General features: G+C 43.2%; 1 protein-coding gene across 2 annotated transcripts; it reads right to left on the bottom strand.

The window, feature by feature from the left end:
• Positions 1-90: 90 nt before the first annotated feature.
• arhgap45b (Rho GTPase activating protein 45b) lies at positions 91-18,532 on the bottom strand. 2 transcript variants are annotated; one of them, XM_014986954.2, is made up of 24 exons: positions 18,010-18,532; positions 15,882-16,131; positions 15,416-15,598; positions 11,835-11,975; positions 11,674-11,758; positions 9,742-9,814; positions 9,556-9,631; positions 8,319-8,450; positions 7,400-7,461; positions 7,179-7,289; positions 7,019-7,099; positions 6,766-6,933; positions 6,461-6,598; positions 6,173-6,369; positions 5,408-5,523; positions 5,215-5,298; positions 4,921-5,031; positions 4,668-4,831; positions 3,688-3,876; positions 3,466-3,603; positions 2,780-3,051; positions 1,892-2,129; positions 1,065-1,167; positions 91-954 (listed from the first exon to the last, which is right to left on the bottom strand). In XM_014986954.2, exons 1-24 carry the CDS (start codon positions 18,376-18,378, stop codon positions 503-505), a joined length of 3,933 nt encoding a protein of 1,310 aa, XP_014842440.2. In that variant the 5' UTR covers positions 18,379-18,532; the 3' UTR covers positions 91-502. The 2 variants fall into 2 exon arrangements, with proteins under 2 accessions (XP_014842440.2, XP_014842441.2); XM_014986955.2 differs by lacking the exon at positions 18,010-18,532 and adding an exon at positions 17,448-17,651.
• Between the last annotated feature and the right edge of the window lie 1,095 nt (positions 18,533-19,627).

Raw genomic sequence — 19,627 nt, forward strand, 5'->3', positions numbered from 1 at the left:
TGACGGGGGCAGAAACTACGCTCTTCCTGCTCTGCATTGGTCCCCTATTCTGTTGGGTGAAAATTGCCGAGCAGAAATACACAAGTAACATTTCAAAATAAAAATCAATTTTTATTAGAACAAGTCAGGCATTCAGTGACAGATGGAAAACATGTCAGAAATTGCTAAAGTTTAAAATTTCACAGCACTTTAAAAAGGGAAACTGTTCAATAGTTGAACTAACTACAAACTTATCTGACCGATATTCACACTGAGTTTATAGAACTACAAAAATGCTGGAAAATAAGTACAAGTAAATCAAACTTCTTGAAGTGATAGTTAATTCAAAGAGCAGAAAGCGTGCAGAAGTTTCTCTGCCAGATTCATGACCTTTTACAAAAGTGGAATAAAAACTCGTTTTGGTCTCATCGTACATCCTCGACTGACTAATGTATAAAAGCAATTTTATTTATTTGTATCTTGCAGACGTCCAACTCTGTTGGTTTAATTTAAAATCCTGTGATCAGACAAACTCGGGCTCTGTGTCCCGCCTCCTCGTCAGCGGTACGTTCTTTCTGCACAGGCAGGCCAGCGGGACGCCCGACAGGCTGGCTACGGGGGACCTCAGCTGGTTGTTGTTGGACTGGTTCACGTTGAGCTCAGCCAGTGAGGTCGTCACTTCCTGCTCTGCTGCTGCTGCGTCTTCCTCCGGCGGCGCGCTCTCCGGCACAGCGGGAGGCTCTCCTCCATCTCCTTCGGGGTTGTCCTGGTCCTGCTCTGTGTCCTGCTCCGGGTCGGTGTGGGTGGCGGAGTGGCCGGACAGGTCCAGGCTGTCCCTGTAGCTCAGCTGCTCGTCCTCCATGCTCACCACGCTCTCCTGCTTCATCAGCCTGCCGGAGCTGTGGCTGCTCTCGTCCAGCTCCGAGTCGGAGTCGGGGAGCTGTTCGCTGGAGCCCAGCGATCCCAAAGAACTTCCTGGATTAGAAATGAGCATCAAAACTTAAAAAAAAAACAAAACAAAAACCTTGCCTACTCGGAGATGATTTCAAAGATTTCAACAGATTTGAGTTTATGTAGAAACTCACCGCAGCCCTCCTCCTGCCTGTCTGAGTCTGGCTTGCTCTGGTCGTCTTTGCTTCCATCCTCTTCTCCATCTCCAGTGCTTTCCATCTTATCTCCAACACTTTCCTGATTGAGTGAGGTGACGGGGGGGATGTTTGAGAAATATGCATCTTATTTAACACATATCACATGAGACCATCTTAAAATAGTTTCAACTGAACAGCTACTGGGTTTTCCAACCATATTTATATAGTTTACGAAGATGTTTATGTGCATTTCAAATGGAAAATTGACACAACAGATGTAAAGTTGATCAACTTTCTTTGCTCCTTAAAGCAAGGAAATAAAAATTGATCATTCAAACTCATTTTCATTTCCAGCCACACCATGAATGTCCTCAAAGAGTCGGTTGAGGCAGAAATTGATAAACTGGTAAAATATTGTACCTTTATATTTAAAGACCAAGTAAGTCATGCAAACAAAAACTAATTTGACTGATAAAATAATATGTAAACACACAACTACTACCTTGAAGTTATATTTCTGTGGCCGCCTGGAGGACCACAGAAATAATTCAGGTGGGCCGGATTTGGCCCGTGGGCCTCGAGTTTGACATATGCTTTAACGCTTTCAATAGATTGGTTGGAAAATATTTTAAAACCGCTTCATGTTTTACATTTCCTCATGTTCCAGCAAACTAATGTATTTAATTGCAATTTTATGAGACGTCACTCTTCGAATTCTAAATGCTACAATTAGGAACGATGTCGGAAGTTTGTATCAAGAGAAAAGAAACATTTCTAGGTTTACGAATATTTATGTATTGGCCGGAATATTTCCCAGCACCCACCTGCTGCGTGGAGGTAGATGTGGAGCGCGCGATTTTGTTGGTGTGGGAAGTTTTCGATTGGAATATGGAGGAATAGAAGACGATGAGGGCCTCCACAATGCGGGCCTGATGAGGGTAGTCCACCAGAGAGGACAGGGATATTGTGGCCCCGGTGGGACGGGGACGCATCAGGGAGGGCCCAAACACAATACCCAAGTTGCTGGGGCTCATCTTGTTGTCCTCCTCCAGCTCTGCAATCCTGGATTAACAGAAACGTAGTTGGTGGGATCGCCTGGAAACTAGTGGTTTTATTTAGAGCTGAAATGATTCATCGAACTGATCGTGATAAATCGATTGCTAAAATCATCAACGGATTTAGCAATCGATTAATTGTTAATTGGAGTATAGAGACTTAAAAAAAATGAAATTTGCAGAAAAGAACAGTAATTAAACCAAAATTGTACAAATACGTACATTTTGTATTATAGAGAAAAAAACCCAGAACTCCTCAAATGTTTTAGCTCAAATTCTGTGAAGCAAATCTATTAAGTACCTTTTGGTTGTCCAATTAGTTGTTTAATCCAAAAATTAAACATATTAACCCTACATCACTGTGTTGATGTCCAAATCAAGCAAAAAGGACAAAACTTGAAAAGTATTGAAGTATTTTTTGCTGTTCACTAAAGGAATGCCACGTTGTTGCATTTAGGCAATAAAATGTTCATCTTATTTTAAAAAAAGGAACTGAGTTATTTACTTGCATTTTTTAATGCTGTATAAAAAAAAGGCTAAAATAAAAAATCTGCGAAATGTGCAAATCAAATTTTATCCAATTAATCGTCAAAAATAATCGATAGATTAATCGAGAGCGGAAATAATCATTAGTTGAAGTCCTAGTTGCCAGCTGACCTTCGAAGGTGGCGAACGATGTACCGCAACGTAGCAGAGTTGGGCTTGGGCAGATCCTTCACCAGCTCCTTCAGACTGTCCACCAAAACGAGGACTTCCGGGTCCGAGTCGGGCCCCAGGTCCACCAGCTCGGGCCCCCGGACCGCTACGGGGTTGGTGCCGCTCGATTCGGCCTCCTCTCCCTCGGGCGCGTCTCCCTCGCTGTGCAAGCTCTCCTTGGCCAGACCCATCAGCGTGTTGTACAGACGGAAAGGCATGATGGGCTCCGGTAGCTGGAGGCAACAGGAAACAGACGCGCAGAATTCAGATAACGTGGAAACGAGGACGACTTAAACTAAACGCAATGCAAAATGAGGGCCAATCTTCTTTTAACAGTCTCTTGAGGTTCCTACACTGGAGCAAGAGTTGAGATTTATGCAAAACACATCTATACCCAAGTTTAGCTTAGAAGTTTAAAAATTGCACTTTATTATATGTTTTTAAAATTCGACCGACTTCTAGCCAATCCAGGGGAATAAAATATACACAAATTTTAATCGAAATCATTTAATACAGAATGATATAAGTTCAAATATTCAGTAATCCTATGGATCTAATGTCTTAACATTTTACCTCCGGTAAACAAACTATGAGAGACTAGAAGAAGTGATGAAGCGTGGGAACTTGTTCCAGGATGCTGCGTTTACCTGTCTGAGGTAAAGCTTGAGGACGTTGCTGATGTCATGTGGCGAACACTGAGACAGCTCCACCAGCTCCTTGCCGTTTTCGAAGGCCTGACAGAGTTTCTCCACGCGGGTCTTCACGCCGTTCACCCTGTAGATGCCCTGCGAAGAGGAAGCAGCGGTTCACGGCCGACACTTTGACACCGGCCCAAACGTCTTGAACGGAGAGACCGGGAGCCTCCTCACCTTCATCTTGAGGGCGCGTCTCTCGATCTCAGAGATGCACTTCGTGATGATGAAGGGGATGCCGTCGCTGGCGCAGCTCGCCACCTGGGTGAAGTCCCGGCCGAACAGCTGCAGGCGGCCCTGCAGCTTCTTATGGCCACACTGGATGGCGAGGGTCTCCAGGCAACGCTTGTGACACGACAGGAAACACTGGGAGGGGATAGAGAAATTAATCAGCCTGAAAGTTTTGGGGGTTGTTTTTTAACCGTGACTGATGCCCCCTCCAAAGAAGTGCAGACAAAACCAGAAGTGCTTCTACTTATAGTTTAGAAAACTGGAAGCATGCGGAGGCTCATTCAGAGCCTCATGGAGATGTATGGAAAATGTTAAAGTAAACGTAGCTGTCACTGCTGCACAACGCTGTCTGAATATTTTAGACATGGCTCATGTTTAAACTGAATCCATTCACACAGTGGGGAAAATAATCCTTGTAAAACAATAACTGAGGCGCATCTTTAATTATGCTTCATTTTTTAACGATCAAATGTGTCAAAACTTTTAATCATTAATTTACAACGTCCCGTTGTAAATTAATGGAATATAACTTTGGCACTGAAATATAACCCTGGCATTAAGGTAGGTCTTTAATGTATCTCGTCAATGATGATGATATCTATTCATTTATTTAATATTTAAATTACATTTAATTAACATGAATAGGATTTTATTGTGTGCCCTCCAACACATTTCACCCCGTTAAAAAGTTTAAGGATTGAGGTCATCATTTTATAAAAAAAAAAAAAAATACATAATTTACAGACGTTAAAACCGTGTATTAAAGTCTGTGCCACTTTTCCTCAAAAGACTTTGAGAAATCAACACAGATAGATTACCTTGTTGATTTGAAAAATAAAGTCTAAAAGAACAACTCCTCAGAAAATACAATTGCATAGAGCTTTTGCAAAATAAATAAATGAATAAAGTCCTGATGAAGGACTCACTTCCTCGCACTCAGCCCCCTGGAAGTAAACGTAGCTGTCACATTCCCGACACTTGGCAGGAGTCCTCAGCTTCCTCAGCTTGTGGGTCTGGGCCGCTTTGGACAGGCCGATGTTCCGGAAAGGTCTGGTGGAGACCACCACGTCTGGATCCATGCCGTTAATATCTGCACAGAACCGTCGTCGTCACACACAGAACAGCAGAAGTCGACCACAGAACAGCGCAGTGGAAGGACGATCCTGTGCTAAAACGTACTTGGAGTTTCAAACGATGAAACGTTTCCATCTTTCTCATCTTTCTCATCCGTCTCCTCGTCGGACGACATTGTTCCAGTCGAGGACGTTCGAGCCATTTTGGCAATGTCGCCTAAAAATTTAACAGTTCAATGTGAGATTTTTATTTTTTTTTTAATTTGTAAAACCAGATGTTTATAAGTCGGCACACGGAAAATGAGCTTTCAAAGGGCTTATTGGTTTGTTAGTGGAACGGTGAAGAGGAAATCTTCAGGTTGCTGTCAAAACTGTTCACCAAACCAAATTAGTGACTCACTTGTGCTGGCAGTGGGAGAATCCAGCCCTGCGTCCACCATGCTGTCATTGCTCACTGTTGAACCCCAGGATTTGTGTCCCTGTCCTGGAAAAATGAAAAACAACAGAATGAGAGGAGGAGCAAACATTAAAATAGCAGCTTAGCTTTAAAGCCTTAATAACGACGTCCGCGGTTCTAAGAAGGCATTGCTTACTCTTACGTTGGGCCTCCGTCTCTGCAGCAGAAGGATCCACACTGACGGTGGGACCGTCAGTCTGACTCGTGTGGTGGTCGGTGTTGAAACTGTCGTTTCTCGGTCTGTGGCCGTGACTGAAATCATTTCATACATTTGGTTTAGCGTTTTATATAGATGTCTGTTCAACAAGTCTGAAGCTTTTCCTTCCACCTTTTCAGATTTTGTCACAGATTTTAATGTATTTTAGTGGGATTTTATGTGAAAGAAAGAAAGTTTGAATTCAAATCCCCTTAGTTGGAGGGGGAAAAAAACATCCTGTTGCTCTCACAACCTCACAAGTTGCCTAATTTGTCTTTTCATTAAGCATGAATAGGGAGGCTGGTCTCAGTCGTGATATTCAGCAGTCTCCTTTGTGTCAAACTCGAGGTCTGGGGGCTAAATCCGGCCCGCCATGGCTGTTTATGTGGCCCTCAAAACTCCTCTGAAGACACGGGCAAATAAAGAGACCTTCAATATAACAGCTGTTATTTTGTCAAATCAAATTACTTGTTTCTGGATAGTTTCAAATTACATCAGTGTGAAAAGATGCTGCATTTTCAGAAATACTCCCCAAATACAGCAAAAGCCATATAATTCAAACAGTTTTGTCAATATGTAGTTTTATTAATACATTCTGCTACAACTAGCTCTTGAAATGAAAAGGAATTTGACACCTCTCCTGTAAGGGTTTTTTTTTTGTTTGTTTGTTTTGTGTGAGGCGTTTGCTCTGAAAGAATCCCCCACCTGGACGATGAGCTGGTCGGGGAGTACGTCTCAAACGAGTAGAGGATGCCGGGCTGCTCGGGCAGCTGCAGGTCTCGTACGTGGGCCGCGTACTGCTGGCCAGGGTCGTACAGCTTACTGCTCTCACACAGGGTCTGGTAGTGGACGGGAAGCGCCACGGTCTGCATGTGCATGAGCTGGTAGTAGGAGATGGTGGCCTGCAGGACGAAGGACAGAAGGGTAAACACACTTCAGCGTCCGCAGCAGAGACGAGGCGGCAGAGGCAGGACTGGTTGTGCGCGTTCTGACCGATCGGAGCGTCTGGTCGCTCTGTTTGATGACGTCCTGAAGCTGCCGCAGCACCGTCACCTTCGTGTGCTCCAGCTCCAGCTGCTGAGTGGTGGCATCTGCAATGCATGTTCTATAGGTGGCCTCCGCTTCGACTGCCTGTGTAGACGTGGAAACACAAGTTTATGCTTTAGCTTCTCTAATAGGTATATCGCATCACACAGCTCAAAAAAGATGTTCAAGGTGCATCTGTAGGCAGACGGATGTCTGTTGTCATGTAGCTGTAGAGGTAAAAGTGTGAATCAATTAAGAACATTCATGAAGACCTTGTTGCGAGCCTCTTCCTCAACACGCTTCTTCTTCTCCACAGACTTTGCAGTAGACCCTCCTCCCTCCTCTTCGGCTCTGCAGGCCGCCGTTTTGGCCTTCTCGTACTCCTCGCAGCGGACCATGTAAGCTTGCTTGGCTTTTCGCAGATTTGCCTCGCACTCCAGCTAACCGAGAAAAGTCATTTTCAGTCGCAAGTTGAAATCCAAACCAGCTATGTACAGTTCAAAACAAAACAGAAAAAGGCCCTACCAGTTTTCTCTTTGCCCGAATCCAGAGGTCCTTGATGTCCTTCCGCTTCTTCTCGTGCTCCTGCTTGCGTTGCAGCAGCGGCTGTGTGGGGAAGGCCAGACGTTAGGTCAAGGGTTGGATCGAGAGCGAAAAGCAGAAGCTGCATTTGTCATGCAGAGACCTGAATGAAAGTCTGATTGTGCAGAGTGGTGTTGGCCTGCTGCAGCCCTACGCTTTGCTCCTGGTCCTGCTCCAGAGCGAGAGAGTAGATGGAGTAGAGGGGCATGTGGGGCTGAAGGGAGAAACACAACAGTTCATATCAGTGAAAGAAGATTTAACTATACCGTCAGAACTTCTCTGTAGCGATTTTTGATATTTGGAGGTAGGAAGAATGGGATTTACGTGTGTTATGTTGTGTTTGCAGGACTGGTATAATCTCTGAAGGCCTTTGGCGAACTCCGCCTCTGTAACACAAGAGCAGCAAAACCTGTTGGCACTGTAGCTCCCCCTTGTGGTGGTTGAAGGATATGGAGACTTAATTCCACACAATGTAGAGAATTGTATTGCTTCACAATGAGTGATGTAAATCTGGTACAGTTAATGATTTCATAAAGAATAAAAACCGAAAACAGCCAATACCAAATCTACTCTTGTTGTTCTTATGTGTTGACAGATTAAGATTTGTAGCATAGCTTGCTACTTTTAAGAGATTGAAAAAGTAGTTGCTTAAAATATTTCTGATTTTTAACTTTTTTTTCCACTTTATTTTTATAGTAGAACTTGCAGTAATGACGTTTGTCACTCATTGCCTAAAGAAAATTTGCTAATAGTTGCAGCAGAATTTTACGTCAAAGATGTGATCCCTGAATGTAAACATCTACAGTTACTCATAGTAATATTAAGTAACACAATTAAACTTGAAAAATAAGTCACGCATTTGCATTCGACTGCTTTTATACAAAGAATAAATTACACATAGGTTTTGCACACTTACTAGTTGGACAACTGCTGAAGATAGCTGGTTGAAGTGAAATTTATTTAAGAGCATCGTAGTAAAGGGAGCTAAATAAAAATCTTTTCCTTCCACTTTCATAATGTTCCATTATGTAAAACCCCCCAGAAAAACACATTGAACTTTGTGGCTGTCATGTGTGAACTATTGTAAAGTTCCCTGTAAAGTACTTTCACAAGCCAGTGTGACTTCTAGATAACCAGAAAACAAACTTGGAGACAAAAAAGAAAAAAAAACTTTTCTGTTCTTTAAATTTCCATGCAGGACATTTGTCCTCTGATAGCCTCAGCTCGAGGCATTTCCACTCACCCAATGTGGTTCTCTTTTCCACATAACTTATCAGGTCCTTCATGTACTTAGAAATGGATTTGGCGTAGACCAGAGCCGAGTCCACACCTCCCTCACTGCGCTGGAGAATCACATCCACTTCCTCAACTCGGCCTGCGGAATGACACGCAAACGCTCGTCAGTCAAGGAACTCAAAACAAAAAAAATTGTTTTTCCTACCGACTGATTTGATCCGAGCCTCATTCTGGCATGCCTAGGTTTGAAGTAGTTTTTGTAGTGGTTTCAGGTAGAAGATTTTAAATCTCTCAATGCTGAACATTTACTTTAGTTGTTGCCAGTTTTTTTTTTTTTTTGTAATTCTTTAAAGATTTTTAATCTTGTATGACATTTACAAGACATGAGCAAGATGAAGGTTTCTTCAAGTTAGAAAAATCATTCCTTTCCACTGTTGCCTCACACAGCATGTCTGGGTTTTTTAAGAATATACCTAAAAATACTTAATATTACTAAGACTCAAACTTCTGGGGTTTGTTCAACATTAAAAACAGATTCAATCTGGTCCAATCAGAATTGGGAGCTGCAGGACGGCTTCATGAAGCATCAGCATGAATTGAACAGAGTTGAATTTGAAAAGTAAGGAAGTAAAAACCCAAACAATGTATATATTTTTTTATAGTTATAGGAGACTTCATGGATGCAGAGCAGAACGAAAGAGCAGAGAGAGAAGGAGGAAGCTCAAACCATCTCTTCCATTGATCATATCCCCAAGGTCCAACGTCTCCATACAGCCAGGTCGACATTAAAAGGAGGTCAGAGGTGAATGAGGCGAGTTGGGTGTTCTTGACAACAACCCATTGTGTCATCCATGTTACTGTGAAATATTGCATCTGCTGGCCAGAAATTGAGCTTTTAGCTTGTCATATCAATCATAAAACTGTGATAAACAGTCTTTAGTCAGAGGCTTCGTTGTAAGACTGACTGCTACAGGAAGTCCTTCCTGTCCACAGAATCACTGTCTGAAGATCTTTGGCTGAATTTAGTAACAACATTTAACTTCCCTTTGGGATCAATAAATTATTTTTCAATGCATTCAAACAGTAGGAGCGTTGAAAATCTGTGGGCTGTGGTATTCAAACCAGCAGGGGGAGACCGACAATATTTCAGGCTGGAGTCGCATCAGGCTCCTTATAGGGGTGTGGGTTGATTTTACGCAACGTTAATTTTAGCAGTAATTGGAGTGGAGGAGCTCATCACCTACCGTTGTCATGCAGGTCACTCCTGAATTGACCCCCTTCTACTCCCTGACCTGCTGCAGCGTACAAGTTCTCCATCGACTGAAAACAAAAACCATTTAGAGGTGAAACTTTCCAGATTATGGTTTTCATTAGGGACAGGAGTAAATCTGTTTAAGTTGGCATGTAGGATGTAATGGATTCAAACTCACTCTGCTTTTCTCTGTGGGCAGCAGGGAGAGCAGCGTGCTGCTGTCCACCTCCCCCATCAGAAGCTCAGACACACTGGAGAGGAAGATACAGGTGCATTTCAGTAAGTTGTAAAATGTTTGTTTCTGACAATTTTATTGTAACTCACCACAAATGAAACCAAAAAGAAGAAAACAGCATTTTTTTTAAGTGACGTAAAATGTTATGGTCTGACTTGTCAATTGTCCATAGCTCTGCCTTAATAGAAATTAATGTCTCTTTAATAATACTCATTCTCAGAAATTATATTTTAGGGTTAACTGTAATAAGGCTGCAGCTACCGATCATTTTAGTGAACAATTATTCAATCCATTAATCTGACAATTAATCGGATGAAAAAATTGCCGCATTCTGCATTTCACCACTTCAGTCTTAGTACAAAATTAGATACAAAACAAGTCAATTTCTTTTTTTTTTTTATAATATGTAAGAAAATAAACACTTTATCACCTAAAAAGCAACAAGAGCATTGCTAAGTGAATGCTTGATTGACATGTGAAAAGCTCAGCTCTTTTAGGTCGATGTAATGTAGTAGGGCTAATTTTTGGATTAACTGATTAATAATTTGTCTAGCAATGAGAAGGTGCTTAACAAGACATTATTTTAAACAGAATTTGAACAAAATGAAGCTAAAAACTATGCCTCTTCAGGATTTCTGTGAAGAGCAAATTTACAAATGATTTTTTTCCCTTAAATGTAAAAAGTTATATATTTTTTGCACCATTTTGGCCCAATTACTGCTCTGATATTCATTCAGCAAATTATCTACTTTTGAGTCTGTATACTCCAGTTAATGATTAATGTATCACTAAATTAGTTGGCAATTAATTCAGTTGTTACAGCCATAAGCTATAATTATAGCGCAAATCTATACAAGATTAGCTTTTTTAACAGTTATGATATTCCCATTTATTGATGGGAATATCAATGAATGGGTAAATGATATTAAACGACACTGTAGCAGAGGTGTGGAAACTACGGCTCAGACATCATGTTGGTGTTGTGAACAGCTAAGCTGTTAGAAGAGAAAAAAAGGGAAGAGGTTGGAGCCTAATGTGAAACCTCTGCAGGTACAGCAGAGACAGGAAGTGACAAAGATAAAAAGTTTTGAACCAAGTCACCTCTATCAGGTTCAATCATTTTTCTGTGAAATCAATGAGCTTGTTTCCTTTGCAAGCGGGGTTGTCTGTCATGTTGGACAAACAGCAAAAGCACAAAGTACTCCATGTTCGAGTTGTTTTGTTGTGACAGAAAGGTCGGAGGGAGAGCGGAGGAGGGAATGAGGAAACAGACACGTCAGGCAGATTTCAACTGCCTCTTGCCAGCTCACTTCCTCCAAAAACTGACGGCTGTCTAAACCCTGAAACGGCACAGACACGTCGCACTCTTTTCACCGGTTTATTTTTTTAAGAAAATTAGCAAAAGAAAAAAAAAAAAAAGCACAATCTAATCTCGAGTCATTTTTAAGTCATTGATTTGATCTGGTTTCCTCCTGTGCATTAGATTTCCGGTGATCATTCTCACATCGTCTCGTTGCTTCAGGCTGTGCAATCTGTGCCGTTAGAGCTCAGGTAGTCAACAAAAGTTTCAAGTTTTGGTTTTGTGACGGTAGATGAAAAAAAAAAAAAAAAAAGAAACAAAACAAAAAAAAAAAGCCACTTCCTGTTTTCAGCTGTGGCTCATGCAAATGTGTCACCATCAAGCACTTCTCTCTGCTTCCCAACATCAGACTCTCAGCTCACTACTACACACCTACCTACACACACACACACACCATTAGAGTAAACTGTATGTCAAATACGTGTGGACACCGTTATGAAGCAAGAACGTTATCTCCAACGGCAACAAACAGCAGCTTCACTTACGGCTGCTAAATATAACCTTGCTGCACTTACTTGCTGCTGAAGGCGACTGCAATGGTCTCGATGGCCTTCTCAAAGTCTTTCTTGTCCGTCTCGTTGGACGCCTCATAGTGGAACCCTGAAGCAACATCCAGATGTTCAGGTTGCAGCAGTTTCCCCCAGCACATTGAAACCCTCCTCCGCCGTCTCCTCACCTTTGACCTTGGAGATGAGCTTCCCAGCAGCAGTGAGGATCTCCACCGTGTTCAGCAGCGGGTACGTGTTGATGACCTGACGCAGGTTTCGCAGCACCTCTCCCAAACACTCGTGTGCCACGGGCCGCTGGCTCTCCTTACCTGTGTGAAGGAAGAGCTGGGTGAGACGAGCGCATAAAAAGACGGCAGGAAAAAAAAAAAAAACCTGAAAGAAAAAAAAAAAAAGACGGTGCCACAGATTGTGAATGTTTCCGTTAAACAATCAGCATCTCTGAAGGAGCCACTTACAGATGTATTTAAATCTGGTAAAGGCTTTAACTATTGCTGCTCCATGATGTAAATGTACACCGTAAAAAGAAGAGATGCAAGCAGGAGGATTATTGGTTTTATATTCACTGTAAAAATGGAAAAATATCCACATTGCAGCAGAGAGCCTTTAGTTCCCTACATTTTCTGTTGGTTGCATCTTTCAATGGGAGCATAAACCATTGTCCTGTCATCCTGTGTGTTATATGGATTAAGCAGAGCTTAATTACAGATTAATATCGTCAGGTCGCAATATTACCCAGCTGCTGCTGAAGCAGCTTTCTTCCTTAAACTTCATCATAAAAGTACATTTCCTTCCCTCTGGCTGTTGAGACCAATCCTCTTTAATCACATTAATCACAAAAATGTGTTTGATAATTTGGATTCTGAATATTTTTTCAAGTTCAATTTTGTTTACAGAGATTTGATAATCCATTTTATTTATGGTTTCGGTTACGTATGGGTTTTATTCCCGTTTTATTTCTTGTTTTTGGTTGCTGTGTTTTATTTTGGATATTTAAAATATTATCTTCCTGGTCAAGTGTTTAGTTTGTCTTTGATAGACATTCTTTTATTCTTATGTCATTATCATTGGCTTCAAATATTACTAAAAGTTGCGTTCTAGGACAATTTATTGTGCAGCAAAATTTGTTGTGACCAGTCTAGCTGAGACTAATGTGGAAACGTTTAGACTCCAAACCAAAAGAGATTTAAAAATTCATTCTGGTAAACGTTAGCAATGCGGTAAATGACGTTTTATCTCTGATTGGGATTTTGGTCTAAAGCCAATCTTCAGCCAAGAAGACAAAATAGAAAAAATGAAAAACAGTGAAATATTTTTAGCTCTAAAAAGATACTGGCTGTTCCACTCCAAATCCATTTTCTACTTTTACTTTCTGCTGTGAGGAAACATTGGATGTGAATAATATCCACCAGCGGGAGGTGACTCAGTTATTCTCGTCTGATTAGGGATTATAATCCGTCAGTCGAACCAAACAGGGATCAGAATCATTGAAAACAAGATGCAGTACAAGATTGGTAGAAAATATACAGTTGGATTCAATATTACACTGCAGTACATATATATTTATACCCAACTATCCAGAAAAATGAATTGATACTGGCAAGTGTGCGGGTACAAAATGGTTGGCTTGTGTGTAGGAAATGAAAGTAGGCTGGGATAAAATACCAGCAGTCTGGCATGAAAACGGGGCCATCAAGAGGCAAACCGACCTGGAGCTTCTCTAAAATCTCATGATCAACAGGAAATGAGACATGAATTAACCGATTAGCATAAATAACTAAATAAACAGCATTCTGTTCAATCATCTCCAGCTGAGCTGAAAGGTCCGACAAGGAGGAGCATTAAATCCCACGGTTACCGGGAGAATCCGTCAATATTGCGACTGTAAAGTCTGACCTTTATCAGAGAGTAGAAAGACGAAATCATCAAGGAGTTTTCCACAATTCATGTTGAGGACACAACAAAGAAGAAGAAGTTGCTCTGATGAGACCGAATATTATGTGGCCTACAGGCAAACCCAAGATGTGTGACAATGCACATCGCCCTGAACACACAGCCCCCCTCGGTGAAACATGATGGTGGCAGGCTCATGCTGCGGGAGGCTTTTTTGTAACGCCGACAGGGAAGCTGCTCATAGCTGATGGAGAAACTGCTTTGAGCTACAAATCCAGGATGCAAAGAAAATTGTTTTGGTTTTTTTTCTCAAGATGCATCAGTTCCTTCCACTTCACATACAGTATTAATAAAGTACATTAAAGCTTGTGATTGTAAAGGCAATTTAATTTATACAGCACATTTTCAGCTCAAAGTGCTTTGTAATGAGAAAAAAAAGCAAATATTTTAAAGGGAATCTCGACGGAACAAAAAGACAAAACAAAAACCCCCCAGCTTTCTAGCTTAGCTTCACAACCAAAAAAGCCAAGACAGCACATTTATGAGCCAGCTGAGTGACGGCAATCGCTTTATTTCCCTTTCGGCTAAAAAGCAGACAAATTCCCTGGTCACAAGGTGTTGCAAAACAAAGTGCAGTCAGTGTGACTCAAGTAAACAAAAGGTCAGCTTTAATCCCAGTAAAGTCACTACAGCCTGCTTAATTGTGTTCTTCACGCATTTAAGCAACCCTCCTTTCTCTACCTAGCGCAGCCTGCAGCTGGAGGAGCCAAGGCAGCAGCTGATGAACCTTCATTCTCCCACAGTCTGTCAGACGAATTCAGCCAATGGCGGAGGAGCAACAGGTGACCCAGAAAGGAACAGTTTTGCAGCAGTGCCACAGAGGATGTGGCCCTTTCTCAAGATTTGCAAGATTAGTCTTCAGCTCTGGCAGTTTGCTGTATCTGCTTCCTGTGGCTCACGAAGGCAGGTCACCTTGATCACAAGTGAAAACTAAAGAAAGAAAAACCCCAAAGTGGCACCATAACAATAAAATAAAGAGCTTCGTAGTAGGAGCAGAATTATGAGAGTCAGAGTGACGGTGATGTAGGTCAACCAGTCAGAGGAGGAAGTGTTCAACGAGGCCTTTCTGTCTCCGAGTTATCCATCATGGCTTCCTGTTTAGAAAGCCAACATGGGTGGAGAGCGTGACTTAACAAAAGATAGCAGGAGACGGAAAAATATTTCAGGATCTGCCACAAATAAATATGTTGCAACTAGATTACGAAGAAAGCTGGACGACGGACCGGGACGTTTTGCTTGTGTAAAGCCGGTCCACTGCGGGGCTCTGCTCCGTCGCAGGCCGTTTCAGGCTCGGCTGCGTCGTGCAGGAGGGGCACAGAGTGCACGAACACGGCTGCAGTAAACAAGAAGCTGGCTTCCTGCAGGAGACAAGAGCGCGGTCTGTGGGCGCAGCGGAAGCGCACTCGTCAGCTCGGAGAGAGGAAGCTGCACACGCAGGCTCCGCCCGCCGCTGCTGTCACTCACATAAAGCACACACGTGTTTGGGCTGATGTAAGATCGACAGGAGGGCCTTCCGACAGATCGCTCGTGAGAAGCTGTCAAAAGTCACCAAAAACAGCACTGTCCTGCTTGAGAACTCCCCCTCCCTCCTCCCCCGTGAGAATAAACATACCTGTCTCCACAATGACACAAAGATGTATTTTGTCTGCCCCGACGTGAAAACAGACAGTATTTCATAATATTTCATGCTGATTAGAGCACAGGAAGCGGATATACAAAGTTAGCTCCAATAGAAAATCTCCAAAATGTTTGGACCCCTCTCTCTCTTTCTTTCTTTGCTCGGGGGTCTGCCTCTTACCCTCAGCCAGCACGACATCCTTGAGCTTGTCCACGGCCTCGGCGAAGCGCGCCACGTCCCTCAGCAGGGCAGGGATGTCCTCCACCTCGATCACAGTGCTCTCAGGTACCTCGGACTGGGGGGACGGGCTCAAGGCCCCCTTTCCCTGACCTTTAGTGTGGACCCACGATGGCAGCGGGAACCCTGAGGAGACACGGAAACACAGGAAGGTCAATTTTGTCTGAAATATTTCACCTCCGAGACGTTCTCAAGAGAGTAACTCCTTAGAGACGGTTCCAAGTAAGCTCCTCAAAGTGCAGACAAACTACCCTCAAAATTATGGCATGATTGAAGAATATGCCACATTCGCACACATCCCCCCCTGCTCCCTCCCTGTTGTTGACACAGAGGGCCACGCCTTCAGCAGCCAGGTGTGTTGACTTTAATGAGACACTGTGTGGAAGTGAAGGTTGTTTTCGAGGCGGACCTGCGGCGCTGGCATGTCGACTCAGAGCGGTGGGCCTCTTCAGCGTCTGGACGGGGGACGGACAGCCCACCCCCTGCATGGCGGCCAGCTTGGCGTGCTGAGGGCTCGGGGTCCCCGGGCAGGACAGGGACGAGTCCTGGAAGCCCGCCGCGGTGGGGTTGAAGCTCGAAGAGGTGGCGGAGGAACAGGGCGAGGAGGAGAGGGTGGCGTCGCCCGCATCTTTCCGAGGCTGCTCCTGGAGAATGGACAGCTGGGAGAAAGAAAGACAGATTTTAAGTTTTCCGCTGGAGGCTTGACCTGCCGATTCCAGTGGTTTTTCAAAGGATTTATACCAGATGGAAGGGAAAGAAAAGCTCCAGGATTGCTTTTGTTTTTAATCGAAACATGAAGGGAACAGCATTCCCACTCATTAATTCCTGCAATAAGCCGCTTTTTCTTGGTCAGTTAAGTTTTAAATAAAAATAAGAAATGAAACAAATTCAATCTGAGAAATACGTTTCTTCCGACTGGGAGTGTTATTACTCAGCCAGAGTTCTGATTGAATCTGATCTGAATCTATGAAGGTTGAAGATTAGGGTGATGGCAAGGAGGCCTTCCCACCTCCAAGACCTGGAGCTCATCAGCAAAGATAAAACATGAAAATATTAGTGGAAATGTACAAAAAGCTGCTCCACAGTTATATGAAGGTTTTTAAGTTGCAATGCAAAAAACTTTTGCGAAGGTTACACAGCAGAGTACAACATTTTAACATGCCAGTCTAAATGAAATGGAAAAACAGACTTCTTTTTTTTAAATGATACCCTTTGAACATCGTCTTCTCCTCTTGTGGGAAATCTCCGTCTCATTTTCAATGTGAAACAAACTTCTTGGTTAAATAATCATCATTTTGATTCTAAATTTATCAAGTGTCTGACTAAATTTGGGCCCAACTTTATCTGAATCCGTCTACATTTACATTGTTTAATCTGTTTTTACACTTATGAAAATGAACCGGACCTGTTCATCTTTAAAAGTACCTTGAGAAAACCTTTGGTGCGAATTCAACATTCATCCGATTCTTAATGGAGTAAAATACGCATTCAAAGCTCGATGCATTTGAAGCGGTAGTTCTGTTCAATTTATTGAACGGGAGAGAAAAAGCATTGAGCCGTTTTAGTATCTGATCGAGGGTCAGTGACCGTTGAGGCTCCCTGCAGAGAGGAGTGACCTATGATGGCCTCTGCGGCCTCCTCCTCCTCCGCCACCACTAGCACCAGCAGCAGCAGCTCTGCTGTTGGTAAACACACATAGGAAGCCTTTCACAAGATCCTGAGTTGCGTTGTGCAACACTTCCTGACTCCAAGCTGCGTCGGGTGTGGCAATTTGACACACAGTGTCGAATGTCATGATGGTTGGAGAGGCCACATTGGAAATTCCCCCCAAACGAGGCGCAAATGAGACACACTGAACAAATTTAAGGATTAATGTCAAACACATTTCTGGTCTGACCAAAAACATCTCGGGCAGACGCAAGGAACCAGAATACGGCACGGATCCGGATGGTGTTGAACAGAAGTAGTGTCCTACCTGTTTGAGCCATATGTTGTGCTTGTTGGGCAGTATGTCCAGCTTGTCCTTGCCTTTGGACTCTGCTTTCTTAACTCTCTGAGTGGTGGAGTAGGGGTTGTAGCTGTTTTTATTGTTACGCTTCAGCATTCTTCTCAGTCTAACTGCAGTTTCAATCCACTTCTGAATGCAGTCGCTCAAGGCTCGCGCAAAAAAAAACTGAACGAACGAAACCCACAAGAGATGAACTTCCTATGCAACACTTAACCAGATATGAGCCAATGTGAGATCAGGTGCCAGTGAGCGCATTTTGCCCTCATGACACTGCGTTTTGGTGATTGCCTACAAGAAGTTGACAGTTTCTCAACCTGAAGACACCATGCAGCCAGCAAAGCAGAAAATTTCTTTTTTTAAAAAGGTGGGATTAGGTGTTAAAAGCCCCTCCGCTCTCGCATACAAATAGAATCACCCCTGGTTTGGAGATCCGTCCAGCCTGTCCCCTCCAGATGAAGGTTATCTTACTCTACACACACACACACTAACACACTCACAAGGGAGAAACCAGAAGTGATGCGCTACTCACAGACGCCGCGCCGCTCTGTGGCCCGGGGCTTCCTGCTCGGCTCTTCTTTGAGATGGACGGCGTCTTGATGAGCTCCCGCGGTTTCTTCCTGAACATCTTCAGAGTGCCCTTCCCGTCCATCCCGACTTCTTTGAGTTTGACGAACAGACCCCCCACCCACCCCCCGACTCGCCACTTGTTCCGTCTGCCGCTGGCGTTCAGCGGGAACTCGGTGCCATCCGGACCAGCTCTGAGGCACGATAACTGACTGTGCGTCTTCCTCCTCCTGTTGCTGCTGCTGCTGCTGCTGTTGCTCATCGAGCCGCGCAGGCTCACTGACGCACAGAGACGCACGGCTGGGCTCACCGCAAAACTGCGCGCTCCTGGCATCCGCTCTCTGCGCACGCGTGGGCGTGGGGGGGACACAGAGGTGTATTGCACCTGCTCTACAAACTTTAAACGGGAATATCTCAGCCCGGAGGCGGATTTGTCTCATGGGTGTGAACCGATGTGATGGAGGGGGTTGGGGGTGCTCTCTCTTTATCGCGCGCGCGCTGCAGTTGTCTCTTCGCTCCACAGCAATTAGTTCATCCTGGCACAGGTGTGCGTGTCCCACACGTGACCCGAGCTGCGTCACCAGCGCGAGACGTTAAAACGAGTGTTATCAATGCAAACAAGATTGTTACTACCAGTGTGAAAAATGCAAATTTATGGAGCTCAGGAAGACCCCGCTAAACTCGGGCTACAAAACTCGACCTCTGGATAAAAGCGTGTTGTGATAAAAGCTTTAAAGGTCAAATAGTTACTTCAAAACTGTCTGTGAAAGTGATTAAATTTGCTTGTTGACTTTAAATAGTATTCAAATTATACATATTGCCATTTTCCCCGTTTGATAATTAGCTTTTTAGGAAATGTAACGTTTTTCGGGAATAAGGGAGCTAAATTGCAATAAAATAATCTAATTCCTCACACTATCAATTCAGCTGTATATCCAAAATCTTTGTATTGGTCTCCATTTCAATGTATTTTTTGTTCTGGAATACGATTTTAGCTCTAACTTACCTCCTGGTCGTAGCTATCGGTGTCGTAACCACACTTTTCATCGTAAACCACCAGCAGGAGATAGAAAATGAACCCCAAATTTGAAAAGCAGGTTCGAAATGACTCATTGTGGGCGAAGTAGTGGCACATGGTCGTGACCGTTTTGCTTCTTTAAAGGCAAGATACTAACAACCTGAAACGGTCGCTAAAAGTTGCATATTCTCCAAATAAGACAAAATAGATTTTTTTTTAAATAAAAAAGCTTGTCAAAAGTGTGAACAGCTTTTATGTTCTCCTTATTGTAAATTACTTTAATCAAACATGCACAACTTTTAGTTTTTCTTTGTCCCCAGACTCCCCACACACTTCCTTTTCTATTGTTTCTGTACTTCTGGCCACTGTCGGTATTTATGATAAATTACTTCTATTTTTAATGCAATGTCGTTACAGGGGCTTTAACACGGCAGGTGAAACATTGTTGTATTAAACTACAACTGTATTTTTAGTTAGAAATGCACATCCTGTCATCATCGACATGAATCTCATATTAAATTTAGTCTTTTAATAAAAGGTTGTAACAGTTCCTTTTTCGAGGTGA

The sequence above is a fragment of the Poecilia mexicana genome, unplaced genomic scaffold, assembly GCF_051168715.1.
Source record: "Poecilia mexicana isolate PSO_F unplaced genomic scaffold, ASM5116871v1 scaffold_4, whole genome shotgun sequence".
Taxonomy (NCBI): Eukaryota; Metazoa; Chordata; class Actinopteri; order Cyprinodontiformes; family Poeciliidae; genus Poecilia; species Poecilia mexicana.